The sequence below is a fragment of the Vitis riparia genome, chromosome 17, assembly GCF_004353265.1.
Source record: "Vitis riparia cultivar Riparia Gloire de Montpellier isolate 1030 chromosome 17, EGFV_Vit.rip_1.0, whole genome shotgun sequence".
NCBI lineage: Eukaryota > Viridiplantae > Streptophyta > Magnoliopsida > Vitales > Vitaceae > Vitis > Vitis riparia.
In genome coordinates this window covers 13562635-13581070 of record NC_048447.1, presented here as the reverse complement: position 1 = coordinate 13581070, position 18436 = coordinate 13562635, and the positions used below count along the sequence as shown (strand labels likewise).

The 18436-nt window shown below is 35.4% G+C and overlaps 1 protein-coding gene across 3 annotated transcripts; it reads left to right on the top strand.

Annotated features, from left to right (window-relative positions):
* The first annotated feature begins 6029 nt into the window (after positions 1-6029).
* Positions 6030-18436, top strand: LOC117904389 (zinc finger protein BRUTUS-like At1g18910). Of its 3 annotated transcripts, XM_034816974.1 has the most exons (12): positions 6031-6517; positions 8675-8893; positions 9290-9484; positions 9562-9908; positions 10051-10282; positions 10434-12160; positions 12748-12966; positions 13048-13185; positions 15868-16102; positions 16195-16254; positions 17816-17887; positions 17985-18436. In XM_034816974.1, the coding sequence occupies exons 1-12, from the start codon at positions 6197-6199 to the stop codon at positions 18084-18086; spliced, it is 3867 nt and encodes a 1288-aa protein (XP_034672865.1). In that variant the 5' UTR covers positions 6031-6196; the 3' UTR covers positions 18087-18436. The 3 variants fall into 3 exon arrangements, with proteins under 3 accessions (XP_034672867.1, XP_034672866.1, XP_034672865.1); XM_034816976.1 differs by lacking the exons at positions 16195-16254; positions 17816-17887; positions 17985-18436 and adding an exon at positions 15439-15482 and having other exon boundaries at positions 6030-6517; positions 15868-15927; XM_034816975.1 differs by lacking the exons at positions 15868-16102; positions 16195-16254; positions 17816-17887; positions 17985-18436 and adding an exon at positions 15743-15861 and having other exon boundaries at positions 6030-6517.

The window sequence follows — 18436 nt, the reverse complement described above, 5'->3', positions numbered from 1 at the left end:
ATAGAGGCAGGCAAATGGCAAGTGTCTAATAACTTGTTTGAAAACTATTATTATCTAAAACCGTTAAAAAACAAAAAAAAAAAAAATTGTTTTTCAATTTGAAATTACCTTTGATAATTTTTTATAGAAAATTATTTCTTGAAAACTTATTTTAAAAATAAGATATTTTATTATATCATGTTTTCTATTTTTTTAGAGGTTGTTTTAAAAATAATTGTACAAATGTCGAGAATGATTGAAAATATAGTTTTATAAATAAAAAATTTTAAGAAATATGGGAAAACTCTTTAAAAAAAATGATATTTTCTAACAACATATATATTTTTTTTAATTATTTTTGACTTATTTTCCAAAGATTGTTTTAAAAGAGAATGGTACAAATGTGAGGAATAATTGAAAATAAAGTATTATTTATAAATAAAATATATATTTTTAAGAAACACATTAAATACATTGTGTAACAAATTGCACCAAATCATTATTATGACTCATATTTATATAATGTCAAAAATTTTCATCGACCTAGGATATCACAAATGCCATTCCACACAGACAATATCCTCATTATGTTCCATAGGATTGCGAGACCAAACTGATAGACACCCTTTATGAGGTCAAACAAATTTTCATACTAGGGTTAGAGTTTGATACCATTTATAATGACCTACATCTAACCATGTAAATATTGTTTGAGAACTCCTCTTAACTTTATAAACGCGTTTTAAAACCATGAAAACCTTTTTAGGTCCAGAGTGGACAATATTTATATGGTTGAGAGCAAGTCATTAGAAATGATATTATAATCGATCCCCAACCCCATCATGGGAGTTTGTTTAGCCTAGTGAGAGATGTTTGTCTATTTGGCCCTACAATCTCATGGGACACAACGAGAATATTGTATCTACATGAAGAGTGTTTGTAATATCCTACATTGGATAGAAAAGAAAATTTCCGACACTATATAAATATAAAATCATATTAATCAAGTGGACGCATTTTAAAGTCATGAAGATCCATTTAGGCATAAAACGAATAATATCTATACTATTAGGTGCAGATCGTTAATGTTTAAATGCTCTAAAAGTCTCGGACATCCAAAGTTTACACCTATTACATAATATAAAGATGCCTAATCTTATTTAATTTTTGTATTTCTTAATTTATTCATTTATTATTATTGAAGTTTTAAACTTTATCGAGGATTGTTAGGATTTTGATAAAATAAAGTTTAAAAAATTAGTTATTTTATCAATGGAATAAAAAATCTTTACACAAATTATTTTGGTAAGTGAAAATATTTTAATTTATAATTGATAATATTTAATAATTCTAACCGTTGGGTTGAGGGTTATGAGTTTTAATAAGAATTATCTATTATGTTTATAATGATTTATTCTCAACTCTACCTTTAAAGGAAAAGTCTTCCTTACCTTTTAAAGTGACAAAGAAAATTTTTGTCAACTCTTAAAAAACTAAGTTTTTTCCATTTCTATTATTTCCATCTTTATGGTTTAATCAATCTTTCTATAACCGAGCTCAAGCATTATTGTAAACTATTGAGGTTGTATTTTAGAGCAATTATTAACCGTTGGTACCCACATGTTCAGAGGCTTTATTAACCTTAGGATAGTGTGTTACATAGGCCTATTTAAATCAAGTCAAAATTTTCTTTTTCTTTTTTATTTTTAATTTATTTAGGGGTTGCTATTCGTAACATCCCTTTTGCTAAATATAACATTTTTTTGTTATATTTTTTTTTTTCATATATACCCTTTTTAATAAATAACTCTCTCTAACATCCTCACAACATATTAAACCTAAATTCTAGTGGATTAAGGTTGCAAATCATATACGAACTTATTTTTTAAAAAACCATTCCAATAAAATATTGTTTATTTTAAAATTTTAATAATAATTTTTATTTAAAAAAATTGAGTTATGAATTTCACATTAAATAAAAAGAATGCTAAAATGTGGGGTGGGGATTGGGAAAAATAAAAAGAAAATAAAAAAGGGGTGCAATTGGGATGTGAGGTTGGGGAGGAGAGAGAGGGGGCAAGAAATAAGACAGGGTAGTTTAGAAATGTAAAATGCTGCATTAGTAAAAATGGTGTTGCGAATAACAATTGGGTTTATGTATTTCAACGTTGATTTATTGTGTAATTTATGTGTTTAATTTTCTAAATTTTTTGTTGATATGGAATAATTTCCTAACACCGAGCTCTAAGGTTTTCAAGTAGAAAAAGTCAAAATCAATATATTTTTGGATTATGTTAGATTGAGTCCATTTCCAAAGTTTCCTTATTTTTATTAACCATAATTGGATTTACCACAATGATGTTCTTTTTTTTTTTCTTTTCTTTTTAAGGAAATTGTTAAATACACACACCAAACTCTCTCCATGCCTACTTGATTTTAAATATTTTTTAATGAAAAAAATGCCTATGAATGTAAATATCAATTTGCATTTATCTTTTCTCCATAAACTCGTTTTTCTTTATTCAACACCTTTACAACCCTAATAAAATTTTAAGAAAATTGAAAAATTATTGTTTTGGAGCAATGGACAAACAAATCATTGCCTATATGATAGAAGTGAAGTGGTAAGGATTTTGATTTTGATTTTGATTTATTTATTTATTGCATTTTTTCAAATTGAAGGGTGTCAAGACCTCCAAGTTTCAACACCCTTCATAGTGTTTGGCATCAAAGGTAGATATACATTTCATGGTATTCAACTACAAGGCCACCCAAAGCTAAGGGGTTGGACAACTCCTTGTCTAGTGTCTAGTGAAATTCTTCTAGTTAGCTGCTTAGGATAGCATATCTAAGTAATCACCTCAATAGAAAGAGAAAATTTGATGGTGGTCTCTTTTAGAATTTTTGCTAAAAAATCAATTTAACATAAGAATGAGAGAATGCAATCAACACATCACAAATGCAACAGAAAGATAGAGTTAAAGAAAATCAAATATCAAATATAATGTGGTTTGATGCAATCTTGTTAACGTTTATAATCCTTGACCTCCACCAAAGTCTTGAGATTGTTCCACTCTACAATGATCTTTTATGTTAAAGTTTCTTTAAAATACAATTAGTTTCAAAGTATCGATTGATCTTTATATTACTTTGTAAGTGAAAAACCTCATTTAAAAACTCTTTATTATTATTTAATGAAGTTTGAAACACTAGAGTTAACTTAAATAAGATTATAAAAAAAAAGGTAGTTAGACTTCAAGGTGCGATCAAATAGATATGAAAGTTTGAGAATGATTATACAAAAAATGGTTGTTAGTAGAAAATTCCAATAGATTAATCACCTATTAGCAATAAATGTACTTTATAGGTGAAAGAAAAAAGGCAAAATGGATAGATTGATCGATTGCCCGATCAACTATTTAATCTACTAACTAAAATGGGACTAGTTTATATATATATATATATATATATATATATATATATTTAAAAGATGGGAGGTAGGCTAACACACCAAGCCCAACACAACCCAATTTTCAAATGGGCTAGGCATGACTCGACCTGCAACTTATTTGGGTTTTTTAAAATCGTGTCTTGTCATGTCAACCTAATTGCCGTCTTTACTAAGAAATTTTTGTTTGGGTGTGGTGTATTTATTATCCACCCCTAATCATTCATATTGCTACAAATTTCTCTATGTGGGCCTATCATGGATACAATCATACTATATTCCATATTGAAGCGACAAGCACTTATTCTATTGTAATTTAATGGCTCACACAGAAACAATAGGACAAAACAACCAAAATATCCAAAGAAGCACGCCCTCTTGCCATTCAAGAATTGTCCCCATAGAATGAATCATGAGAATTGTGACCTCCGTGAAATCTTCTAGAACCCGACACTTGATCATGATTTTCTAAAATTAGTGAAAAACTTCAAACATAGTATGAGTAGAAAAATAGAGGATCAGTTTTGTAGGGACACCCAGAGTCCACGTGGCACGCCACCTCTATCCGGATCAACTCTATCCGTACCCCCCAAGGAGGACACGTGGCACGCCAGCTCTATCCAGGTCCCCCAGGGGGGCACACGGCACTCTCAAATATTATACTCGGACGGTGCTCTATTCTATCTGGACACATTGTCCGGACCATTGACCGTAAAAAGCAAGCCATGATGAGTCATCCCAAACAGTCTGTTACAGCCCACGTTCCGTCGCTGTAGAGCGAAAGGATAGGAGTGATGGCAAGTCACCTCCCACGATTTCTGATAGCTGCCTGCAAGGTGATAATGATTCTGTCATCACGTCAGGGACATTATGACAAACCAAAAAGTCTTCCTACCATTAAAAAGAGGAGCAGAACTTCTGACATTATATAAAAGGGCCTTCACGCAAAAAAAAAGGTAAGCCAGCTAACTTAGAAAAAAGGGCAACAATCTGATCCTTTGAGCCATGACTAACAATACCATCGGAGGGTATGTTCGGACATCCTATCCGAACATCTTTTGCAGGATTGACTGAGCCAAAATTCATTCTTGGTTGAAAGCACGCGTCCACTTGACAGCTGCGTGGATCCCTGGGACGCAAGACATTAACAAGTTTGACCATATTTTTTTATACCTATTTATACTTCTCCAAAATTCATCTCGCAGAACAAGTTGTCTTTGAAAAATTCATCCAATTATCATCTCTATTTTTTTTTCTAAATATATTACGTTTATCTTGTCATTTTTATTATATTAATCAATTGAAGAATTTGATTTACCTTTTACCAATATGGTATGAACATTCTAGCATGGAATTTAAGTTCGACTCATGGAATGAGTTTTGGGATAGTTCAAAAGGTCCAAAAAGCATAGATGGAGAAAGACGAGGGCCCATTTGGGTGGATCATGGGTCTAATCATTGTGGCCTACGGGCTCTACAAGCCTTTTGAAACCTTTCCAAATGGGCAAAAGTCTTGCTCGGCGACAAAGGTGGGGGTTGGCCACTTTAGAGAAACTTTGTTCACATCTCCCTCCATAAATCATTTGCTCCAAATAATTAACTCATGCTTCCCAGCAGCTGAAAAAGTGGGTATGATTTGAGTCTTTGTTTTTCTAGTGTGTTAACTGTTAACTAACAATCCCTTTCTACTGTAAAACAAAAGAAAACACTGGATTCCAACAACATACAAATTGCAGAGACGTGATTTAGATGGATGATGTCTCGAGGTTTATTTTTTAAAAGTTTAATCTTATAAGATTTGAGTTCAATATGCATATCATATTTCTGTAATCTCAAAAAAAACAAAATGAAATTAGGAATTTAGGAGAAAATTATAATATATATTACAGATTTAATGATGTGTAAAAGCAGAAATGCCTGCAGTATCACTTTCTTGGAGATATATTGAATATGACGAGGAATGATGGGGAACAGGCAGAAGTTACATGGAAATGCAGGGGGAGGGAACGTGGAGGCTCGAGGAGGGCACGCGTAGCACACATGTCTCACACGAGCGAGTAATGACGCCAAGTACAGCAGCGACGAAACCGTGGACTTGACCAAACCTCACGTGAGGACAAGATACGGACGGCATGAACTAACCTCAATTTTGTTCTTGAACTACCCCCACTAATTTTCTATTCCCTATTCTCCATCTTATAGTAAAAACCTTAACTCGCTCCATACGTCCGCGTCGATGTCTTTGATCGCCATTTGTCGGACGCATATGGCGAGTATCATATTTTTTATGCTCTGAGAATAGGTGCTAGATTAGAAACCTGGACTACGGCGCCGAAGGTGTAGAAGAGGGCTAACTCCACACTCTTATACTGCGCGTGAGTGACATTCCTCGCACCAGGGAATGAAGTTACCTCATGCAGTCATGGAACTGCATCATAATGCACTGGTGCGTTGCTCCACGTGCTCAAGAGCCGCTTTGGATTCCATTCCAAAATATCGGAAAACAGGAAGCACACAGCCTTTGGTCGTTAGGTGCGAAGTCCCTCTCAAACCACCGTGCCAATAAAACACCAAAACTGTTTTTAAAAAACAGAAACATAAAAAAACACTATTCAAAGGGAAAAAAAAAAATGGTGTTGGAAGAGAGAGCCAAGAGACGAAGAAGAGAGCTTCCAACCCCACAGCATTAAAGCCACTCCCCATTTCCATGCTCCAGTTTCCTCTCTGCTCACTCTCCATTGATGGTGGATGGCGGAGCTTCGGCACTGAATGGGCGGAGACGACGGCGGTGGCGGCGGCTGTGGGGTTTCTCCGGAACTTGCCTCGCAGACGGAGGCGGAAGCGGCAGCGCAACCGCTAGCGCCGTTGTGCCGGTCGGTCTCCGGGGCCCAACTTCGGGACGCTCCGATTCTTCTCTTTGTGTTCTTCCACAAGGCTCTGCGTGCAGAGCTCGCAGAGCTACGGCGGTTGGCGGCGGCGGAGAGTGGGTGCCGCGGAGGCAGCAGTAACGGCAACCTGGTCGTCGAAATCCGCCGGCGGTTCGAGTTTTTGAAGCTTTTTTATAAGTATCATTGTGCTGCGGAGGATGAGGTCAGGTCAACTTAGCCTCTGTTTGGTTAATAAGAAAATGATGGAAAATGGCATAATTCAGTTCTTTTGGTCCCATTTCAGCTCAACCAATCCAAATATTTGTGTTGGGATAGTTCATTTAAGGGTTTAATTTAATGATGAAAAAGCGTAAGACTACAAAATCTCAATTCGCTTTTCTTCTTCTTCTTCTTTTCCTGCATTTCTCCCCAGTCAAACGGGTTCTGTCAATCTGAAAGTTTATTTTCAAATATCAAATTCGTTTGGGTGTTGGTAAAACAGAGGAATCAAAAAACCCAAAATTTCAATTGTACATTTTCTCGTCTTGGTTTCAGAAAATATTAGAAAAATCAACTCAAGTAAGCCAAGGAGTTGTATTAGAAAAATTTTTGCAAGTCTCGCATAACATTTTCTCAGCAACCAAAAGTACTACAACAATTCCCTATATTGATTCTTGCTTCCTGTGGTTTTGTAATGTTTTAATTTATGGCAGAATTATTAGATTTATTAAACAGCACATTCAATTGCCTCTCCTTTTTGTGGCACGCATATGTATATACATGCATATATGGATTAATCCATTAATGTTTTCTCTTTTCCTTTCACTTTTTAAAGAATAAAAAGTAAAAAGAACAAGCATGTGCAAGAACTATAATTTATGAAACAATAGGCCAAGTGGAACTTTGATAATTGGTTATTATTATTATTAATGGTATCAATGCTGTTAACATATAAGCCCTAATGCTAGCTCAAATCTGACCCACTCTCTCTAAGTCAACTCAAAAAACTTGTAAAAATATAATAAAACCACTTATTAGGATAGGTAGATCGAAGACCAACCTAAACTCAACTATTATGTAAATAAGTTGCACCCCATTTACCCCACACTGACCCATTCAACAAACACTTATTAGGACAGGTAGATTGAAGACCCAACCTAAACTGGACGATTATGTAATTAAGTTGCACCCCATTTACTCCACACTGACCCATTCAACAAACGCTTATTAGGATAGGTAGACCGAAGATCCAACCTAAACTCCCATTATGTATATATTAGGATAGGTAGATCGAAGACCCAACCTAAACTCGACCATTATGTAATTAAGTTGCACCCCATTTACCCCACGCTGACCTATTCAACAAAAAGATAAATACCAAAATAAACCTGTTTATTTGAAAATGTTTGTTTCAAATATTGTATTTTGTATTTTGATTAACTGCATCAAAATGACACAACTTTATGCTCTCCAGAGTGTCTATTGTGCGATGATCTGGTACCAAGTGTAAAAATCAATTATCGGAAAATACAGACTAAATGAATTGCCAGATTGTCATAGAAATTATACAAGTCATGATGAAATGTACACATAAAATAGAGATTTTTTTTTTCCTTTGTTTTTCCCTTTCCATGTCATCACTTAATATGACCTGAATGAACTGTTAGTGCATGACCCAAGTCTTACAGTCAAATGATCCACATCTTCAACTCTCTCCTTGGCGGGGTACAATTTGAACTCCCATAATGCGAAAAGGAGACACATGACTATATCCATAACCTTATAAATTCTTGCTTTTCAACAATAAGTTTCTGATTGATGTTGCCTCATTGATATGCACGGAGTAGTGCATGCTGAAAAAATTAATTACATGCGTAGTCATTCTTCTCTTTTTCTTTAGCTATCGCAGGCTAGGATTCATGAATCCTCTTTTCGTGGAACCTTCATGCTGTGTAGTTGAAAGTACCAAAAGATCAACTGAAGTAAAAATGAAATCTAACATTTCTATAATGCTGAATCACTCTTCTAGGTAGCTAGACAGTTAAAAGAAACTAAAATGCATTAATATGGCTTGGCCTTTTGGGCTCCTGTATATATCCCCCCATTCATTGGGTTTTCTCCCTTTTGGGATTTTCTTTATCCACATACACATGTGCACACCCATCTTCGGTCTCACCATGCTTTAGCAGGGATTAAATTGGAGTAAAAAGAGTTAAAAAAGAACAATAAACAATAAGGTAAACAGTCTTTGGAAACAAGAAAGTTGGCATGCCTTCCTATGTTGTTTAACTTTTGACTCATCATTGGATGATGGTCAGTCATAGCTTTTGTGAAAGTTTATGGTTCTGTGAATTTGGTCTGAATTTTTCATTTTTGGCAGGTGATCTTTCTAGCACTAGATGTGCACATAAAAAATGTGGCACATACATATTCACTTGAACATAAAAGCATAGATGATCTCTTCAGCTCTATTTTTCATTGCTTGGATGTTTTGATGGAAGGTGATGCAAATACTGCCAAGCCATTTCAAGAACTCGTACTTTTAATCAGCACAATTCAAACCACCATTTGCCATCATATGCTGAAAGAAGAAGAGCAGGTACACATTTATTTATATTTACACTGACTTCACCACATTATGTAATTTATCACATGATTTTCATGAAAATTTTGCATAATGTAAATAAACTGATTTGGATGTCCCAACCAGGAAGGAGATAAAATAAACCAACCTGCACATATTGTAGGTTGGTGATAAAGAATGGACTGTTGGATAATTGAAATAAATTGCAAGCCAGGCTTGTGTTACTAAGTACTAAGGAAGCGAGGGCATTTAACTAGTTTTTGAGAAGGTTTTTTTTCCTTTTCCTTTTTGGACTTCTATTGGAAAATGAGATGTCACATAAACGAATTATTCTTGATTCTTAAGATTATATACATTATTTAACAAAAAAAATTGAACTATATATTAATATGATCCACTTTTTTGTGGCAGGTTTTTCCTTTGCTTATGAAGCAATTCTCTCCCCAAGAACAGGCTTCTCTTGTTTGGCAGTTTATGTGTAGTGTTCCTGTACTCCTGCTGGAGGATTTCTTACCATGGATGACTTCTTTTCTTTCTCCAGAGGAACAAGTGAATGTAGTGAGTTGTATAAAAGAAGTTGTACCTGAGGAAAAACTGCTGGAAGAGGTAAACCCTAAGTCAAGTTCTTACCCTATTATTGAATCACTTTCCTGCCTGTAATGAGTTCAAATATATCTCTGAAGGTGGTAATCTCCTGGCTTGGTAACAATAACCAACCTTTTGGATCCCCCACTAGAATTGGAGAAGAAGCTCAAAGTGTTGGACCTGCAAATTTGAAGGATGCACTGAAAGTGTATTCATCTAAGAGTTTTTCTACAGAAATTCGGCAATGGAAGGAAGTGTTTGGTCTCAAGACCGATGTTGGACAAAATCCAGTTGATGGCCTTCATCTTTGGCATGGTGCCATTAGGAAAGATTTGAAAGGAATTTTGGAGGAGCTATATCAAATAAGAAGCTCAGACAGTTTCTCAACATTAGCTTCAGTTATTGTCCAGCTAAAATTTCTTGCAGATGTTCTTATCTTCTATAGGTAATATGGCTGCTGAAGCACTTCTCTCTTGTTAGGCAATTCTCTATTTGATACAGGTGTCAACTGGAGGATCTGAGTTAAATTACTAGTTCCTCTTCTTGTCACTTGTTCTATTCCTCAATTGATGCATTTTTATTTGCAGCAATGCATTGGATAAAATATTTTATCCTCTGTTAGATCTGCTTTCCGATGGCTGCCTCTCTCCCTCCTACAAACGATTTCCAGATGAAAGTCAAATTGAAGGTCTACAGAGATTGTTACACTATAATGCTCAAAATGGGATCCCTTTGTCCAAGTTTGTGGAGAAGCTTTGTTGGGAACTGGAGTCTTTTGTTATGGGGATTGGTGACCACTTGGTTTTTCAAGAAATGGAGGTACATTATTCTTTTCATTCTTAGGTTGCATTTTCAGTTTTATTAAGCAATTTATTTACAAACAAGATATCCAGATTCTCATTGAACATTTTATTTATAATAAGTTTGCCTTTGTCACTGGCGTTTTCATAATTTTTGAAGTTCTTATCAGGTATTTCCCCTTATTAGCGCAAAGTGCAGCCATGAACTGCAGAAGTGGCTACTGTACATGAGCCTTCTTATGATGCCACTTGGATTGCTGAAATGTGTAATTACCTGGTTCTTGGCTCATTTATCTGAGGAAGAATCCAAGTCTATTCTGAAAAGCATAAAGCAGGAAGATTCTTTAGTCAATATGTCCTTTGCATCCCTCTTGCATGAGTGGGTTCGCATTGGTTATTCAGGTAAAACCTCAGTGGAAAAATTCAGAAAGGACTTGCAGGAAATGTTCAAGAGCAGAAGCTCTTTTCACTCTGATCAAATTGAGGAAGATGGTCAATCTTTTTTCTCACCTTCAGATGCAAAACCTTGTGAAAGATCTAACCCTGGGCTGATGAAACCAATCCCTGGCAACAAGGCCACTCATTCTGTGAATGATTCTTCATCCTCTGGTTCCCACACCTCTGAGAAGTATGGTACATCCTACTCAAGTGGGATCAATTTGCATATATTTTTCCCTGGGACATTGAAGATATTCCATCCTGTCCCTAACTTTCCTGATGGGATGGGTGATGCCAGTTCCATTCTTAATCTTGAACCAAGACCAGTGGACCTTATCTTTTTTTTCCACAAGGCCCTCAAAAAAGACCTGGAATTCCTTGTCTTTGGTTCAGCTAAGTTGGCTGAAAACACTGGATACCTTGCTGACTTCCATCGGCGCTTTCGTCTCATACGTTTTCTCTATCAAATTCATAGTGATGCAGAGGATGAGATTGCCTTTCCAGCTTTGGAGGCAAAGGGAAAAGGCCAGAACATTAGCCACTCGTACACAATTGACCACAAATTGGAAGTTGAACACTTCAATAAATTATCCTTTATTCTAGATGAGATGTCCAAATTGCATATTTCAGTTTCTGGTGTTCATTTGGATAAGATGGATCAGAGAATGCTGAAGTACCATCAGCTGTGTATGAAGCTCCATGATATGTGCCAATCAATGCAGAAGATACTATGTGATCATGTTAATCATGAAGAGATTGAACTTTGGCCCCTATTCAGAGAATGCTTCTCCAACGAGGAGCAAGAAAAGATAATAGGAAGCATTCTTGGAAGAATGAGAGCAGAAATCCTACAGGAAATAATACCCTGGCTTATGGAATCTTTAACACCAAAAGAACAGCATGCCATGATGTCCTTATGGCGTAAGGCTACCAAAAATACAATGTTTGAAGAATGGTTAGGAGAATGGTGGGATGGTGTGAATCAGTATGACATAGCTAAGGTGGTGGAGGAGTCAAAAATGCCTCAGCCATGGTTGGCTGATCCATTAGAAGTTGTCTCGAGGTATTTTTCTAAAGAAGATACTAGTGAGGAGGTTTCTGAAAAAAGTGATGAGTTTCTGCTAAACGATTCTGTCAGCGCTAATATTATGCTGCCTGGAAATCATGCTGTGGACAATAAAGAAAAACTTCTTAATGAAGACCACGACAATCACCAATGCTCAGAATGTAAGAAGCCTTACAGTGAAAATGAGAAGAAGAGATCCAATGAAGTAGCTGATGTAACAAATCAGGTCAATAAACCAGGTCAGCTTTTGCAAGATAATCAGCAGTTCAGCCATCAGGAGCACCTTCTGTCAATGAGTCAGGACGATTTGGAGGCTGCAATAAGAAGAGTATCCCGTGATTCTTCTTTAGATCCTCAAAAGAAATCACATATAATCCAGAACCTGCTAATGAGGTTAACAATAAGCATCCCTTGCTTTTTTTATTCTTTTCTTTTTTGTAGTTTTTAGTATGATAGCTTTGAGGTTCCTGTTGACATGGTCTATTGAGTGCATAGCAGGCATGCATTCTATTTATGACCATGAGTGCCCAGGTATTAAAGATGTCCTATAAAAGCACCATCATCTAATTGCATGATCCTATCCATGTAACTATATACTCTCTTTATATCCTTGCTTCCCTGGACTAAAAAATGAAGTTTGATGGATGGGTTTAATGAATCAAGTGAATTTTCAACTGGTAGTTTACTGGTTTGGATTGCGGAATTGTATTTGTTATAGAGGTACAACTTGATAAACAGATCACAAGGCAGGATATAAACTGAATTCTTAACTCATTTAATAGGAATTTACATAGTTCTATGACTTACAAAAGAAAGTTCACTGCCCAAGTGATTTTAATATTGCATCTAGTGGACCTGAAATGGTGCCATGTTGGCAGACATTATGCTTGGAAAGCTTAATTCTCTTTTCTTCCTACAATGTCTTTGTGTGTTACTATACACTTGTATAGAACTTGACATAAGCTTCCCTGATGTTTCAGTCGCTGGATTGTCAGACAACAAAAATCTCATTCAGAAGTTGCTGTCTTGGGTAGTGGGAAAGAAATTCCAGGTCAATGTCCATCTTATCGGGACCCTCTCAAACTAACTTTTGGTTGCAAACATTACAAGAGGAACTGTAAGCTTGTTGCAGCCTGCTGCAACCAGCTTTATGCATGCAGACTTTGCCATGATGATGTGACTGATCATTCAATGGATAGGTACATATGGCATGAGTTAAATATTTTCCTTTTTGTTTTTCCTTATTTACATTTTTGCTGCTGCTTCCAATACATGTGCAGGAAAAAAACTACAAAGATGATGTGCATGAGATGCTTGGTAATTCAACCAGTTGGTCCAACATGCTCTACTGCTTCTTGTGATAATTTATCTATGGCAAAATACTATTGCAGGATCTGCAAATTTTTTGATGATGAAAGGTAATGTAGCCAGATTTACTTAATCTTTTTACTGAAAATATAATGGGTAAGTTTGTTGAAATCATGGCCTTCACTACAACAGTACTCACTTATCTTTTTTCTGCAAGTTGTTTTTTATCTTTTTCTCCAACCACTTTTTTCAACAAGAAAAAGAAAATATTGCAAAATTTTGATGTGCAGTAAACATCTTTAATTTGATTTTTGATTAGTAATTTAATTTATGTTTCTTTAGTAATTATTTCTAGAGTAAGTCATACAAGAAAACAAACTTCGTGTAGAGAAGTTTAGAAATCTTTAATAACCCATGATAATCTATAAGTACCTACAGGACATAAATTATATGTTGTCTGTCTCCATTTTAGAACAGATGTAGTGTTTTCATTCTGCCTCTGATAAGTGAGTGATGGTTACTATTTTAAAATTAACAAACATTTTCTGTTATTTGGATGCATTGATGTATGGCATCTTTTCTTCTTTTTTTTTCCATCATGAAATTATAGATACACATCAATATGTATGCTAGAGGGAACATATGATGCAGAACAAGTTGTTCATATTTTTGTTTTACAGTTTGCTACTTTTCCTTTTGTACAACTTCCTGTAAAGGCCCCTTCTCCTTTAGGCCATTTGCTTATATGCTGTGATTAGCAGCCTCATATATTACTTTGTGAAGCTTTTGTAAAGTCATTTCTAGTTTATTATTCTGTTTTAGTTTGGTGATTTTTTTTTCCTATTTCAATTATTGGAAGGGAGAATATCAATTCAATACTAAGCATCCATTTTCAAATAGCTTTCATACAAAGATATAATATGTTAATGGTACATGCAAAGCTACCCTCTTTTCTTTGAAAAGCTTTAACATTACATGATGATGAATAGGGATGTAATTGTTTTTTTTTTAAATGGCTTCCTCAGTAATTACAGGAATTCAAGAGGGAATATTTTGCCTATTGAGCCCTCTTTGATGAATCTCACTCTTGAGTTGTTGTTTAATGCAATACTGCATGAATGTTGCATCTTAGGCTTCTCTAACTAGGGACTTCATACAACAACATTTGGATATATTTTCAGGCACCACCATTGAGACCTGGCTTAGGTGACCAGAGGTTGGGGTGGGATGTGGGCGGTTCCATGTTTGATTCTCAATCGGGAAAAAAATAAATGTGCAGAAATTTGGGATATTAGTCTAACTCACTTTTTGACTTGAATGAAGACATAGCACTAGCTCATTGGAAACTAAGGAATGACACCCATCAGAAATCTTACTTTGGGACCAACAAACTCCATTTCATCTTAATGGCTAATAAGATCTGCAGTTTGAAGGCTGCTCTAGGATTTGTAAGAATGTAGGCATGCATAGAAATGCATTTAGTCCAACTTAATATGTTTACCAACAATTTAACATCAGATCAATTTTAATAACGACATTCAAAAATTTATTTAATCCTCAGAGTTTGTTCCAGCAGAGTTCTGCTCTGTTCTCCAATGAGGTAAAACCATTTTTTCAAGGTTAGGCATAACCACTGGTGGAAAAAAAAAAGTCCAGGACTGAGGATGGGAATATGAGAAGAGAGGGAATCAATCAAAAGGACTGGTTTCCTGAAGGTTGGCTACTTGGCTTAGATTGATGCATGAATGATAGCAGGTTTTTGCAAACTTCAATACATTTAAAATGCCAAAGCCAAGAAGATAAGTGCCTCCCTTTATTTCCCTCCTCTCCCAACCTAAACACCTAGGAAACTTGAGCAATGAAATAGCATAGCCTTTGTATTTCTCCAGCATGAGTCAGGGTATCTACAGTCCCTTCAGAACTTCCTAACCACTTCCTCATAAGTCAAGGTATCTTATAAAATTTACATGGGTGTATTGGTCAAGCTATCTCGTAAACTTTACATAGGTGTATTGTAACAAGTCTAGGATTCAAACACCCAACTGATCATGATATGACAATTCAGTTTCCTTCAGTTTTACTCCTCCAAATTTGAGGTGTTATTAATTGACATCTTTCAGTATGTTACAGGTTAAACTTTTTTCCTGGAAATCTTGCAAGGAGCAAATATAGTTTCAGAAATACTTGTTTCATTCTTGCCATATATTAATGCTTAAGCTTGCTTCTATTATTCTTCACTGTGACATATTTTATTTTAAAAAAAAAAATTAAGTACTGTCAAATACACAAATTTGATATTGTAATTCATTGTGCCCAAATGACCATAGTCAGAGCTGAACAGTTGTCTAGTATTTGTCAAACAGGTTGACCATTCCAGGCCAAGAATGGAATAAAGGACACTAAAAAGGTGTGCTGCTATTCCTTCTGAGATCGTCAAAGCCTAAAAAAGCACTCCATAATGCTCATGTTTTTCACTTGTCCTGCATTTACTTTCTCTTATCCTGCTCTCTAAATATTGTCCACCACATCTAACTCATGACAAACTTATAATGGATGTGAATACTTTTCTCCACAAATCTGTTGACAATAATAATATGATAAAAACCTTGTACTCGAATTTTCTTTCTTTTAATTTCTAATTTCTTTTTAGTATTATGGTTCTTTCAGCATTTCTTTTCCTAAAATGATGGCTAGGGAAAGTAGCATGCTCCATCTAGCTTCTACATGGATACACTGACGTACTTATAAATTTCCAAATTGTGGAGGTGTCTAACAAGGAGGTTGTTGAACAGGGAAATCTACCACTGCCCTTACTGTAACCTATGCCGAGTTGGGAAGGGATTGGGAATTGACTATTTTCATTGTATGAATTGCAATGCTTGTATGTCGCGATCTCTTTCTGTGCATATATGTAGAGAGAAGTGGATGGAGGATAATTGCCCTATTTGCCATGAATTCATCTTCACCTCAAGCTCTCCAGTTAAGGCTCTACCATGTGGTCATTTGATGCACTCAGCATGTTTTCAGGTATTTGGATCATATAATTTCTGCCTTTTCTTTTCTTCAAGAGATACAACTTTTCAGACTACATCACTGGAATTCTCTGATGCTGCTACTAGGACTACACTTGTACTCATTATACCTGCCCAATCTGTAGCAAGTCACTTGGGGATATGCAGGTCAGTTACTACAAATGTTGTTTGTGAATACCAAGTTGGGATTATTGTGCTCATTAATAAGCATTTCCAGCAAATTTATTTTGTTTGGTACACATTTTTCTGCCAGAATATAAAATTTGATCAGAATGTCTGTCAGATGTAGGCCTCTTTTCCCTTTCCTTTTCCTTTGACATGGCATACTGTTGTACTTCCATTTTTTATATCAAGCTCATGAACATGTATTTATCCAGCAAAAGAGAAGATTTGAATAAAGAACTACAGAAACAATTTTCATTCTTTTGAACTCAATTGCATTATTAGTTGAAGTGTTAAATCTCCATTTTTTTTTCCTGCCTCCACTCTCCTTATCTTTGAAGCTTTAGAACAGATGGTAGATTTAACAACTATTTGTTAAACTGTGTTCTGCCTCAACCATCAATGCCCAAGTATATTTTTCTGATGTAGTCTGATATTGTTGGGCTCATGATAACTACCTTTTATGTGGAGGCAGATGATTCCATCCATTTCTTTGTGTGGGGAAATCTGATGCCTTCTCTTGTGTGGAGACATCAGATTTTTCTTTATATATGGAGACACTATGTTCATTCTAATTTGTGCTAATCTCATGTTTGTATAGCAACTTGATAATCATTTTTATGTGGAGACAGATATGATTCCATCCATATGTTTGTATGGAATTTTAGTATTCATGTTTGATTAGTCTACATTTAGGATATGTTAAAAAACATTCTTCTTTTGGACTAGTGATAATTTTCTTCTTTGAGACTTTAGCGTGATAATTGAATAGAGAGATTATATATTTTTTTTGTTGACTAATTTTTTTGGATGCTTGTCTAGTACCACTTAGCCGCGTGCATTTGCGAAGTGTGAGCAGTAGGTTCCATATATGGTGCACAATATATGCAAATAAAAGAAAAGGTTTATCAAAATGTGATAACAAAACTGACTTAAAGATGTCAAATAGTCTAAAAGCCATCATTTACCACAGGTCGCATAGGGAGTCCTAGCAGGAGAGGTTTGGTAATAGACCTAGTTGTCGATGTCTTTGTGTGATGTGGTCGTGGAATCTCAAACCTACATTTTCATAGTCAGCAATCTAAGACATTACCATGGAAATGGGTTGCACTGGGGAGATGAAATAGCATATAATGTGAAAAAGATGAAATAATTCTAACCAATGTAGATATAAGAGTGATCTTGTGGCCATACAATGTTGTGTAGGAATTACGATCAAAAGAGAGAAATTGGGTATGTCCAATTAACCAGAGTTTTCAAATGCTACATCACTTGATTTAGCTGTCATGAACAACCACAGCTTTTTAGATATGATAAAGTCCTTTGCTTATCCAACCTAAACCAAAAACCTATAGCTACAAACCCACCGCATAACTTAGCGACCAGTGGTGTAGGAACCCAGAAATAGAACTACATGAACTAAATTCAGGTTTGGCAATCAAGAAGGTTATTGATTCCATGATAGATTAATAAACTTACTCAGCATGTTGAACTGTCTTTAGTTTATGCAGTGGGGGGTCTTAACCAATAAAATGATGTTCTACAGGTTTATTTTGGGATGTTAGATGCATTGTTGGCTGAAGAGAAGATTCCAGATGAGTATTCTACGCAGACTCAGGTTGATTATACTTTTTTCTCTTTTGCCATAACATCTTCTGTTTTGTGTATTTCTCCACGGATATTCTGATGGACGGTGAAAATACTTGCAGACTCAGATGATCCTGTGCAATGATTGTGAGAAGAGAGGAACTGCTGCTTTCCATTGGCTTTATCACAAGTGCCCTTATTGTGGTTCATACAACACAAGGGTTATATGACTCCATTGCATAGTGAGTGTAACTAATTGTTACTCTCAAGCTAGTTCATGTAGAATAATGAGTTGTACATTCCATTAGAGACCACTTGGAACTGGAAAACAACTCTTATCTTTATGACTTTGAATAATTTGGCTGATATCTATTATGATATCTTAGCTGATGCAGTATTCTAGGGTTTGTACCAAAAAGGAAGAAGAATATGAAGAAAAGTGAACATTGAGGAAGAGGGAGTTGTGCATCCTCTCACTCTGAAAGTAAATAAAACCTCACAATACTCTTCTCTAGTTTTTGCATGCATCCAACTCATACCCAACAAGCTTAATACATGATGAAAGACACATTAATAGTTC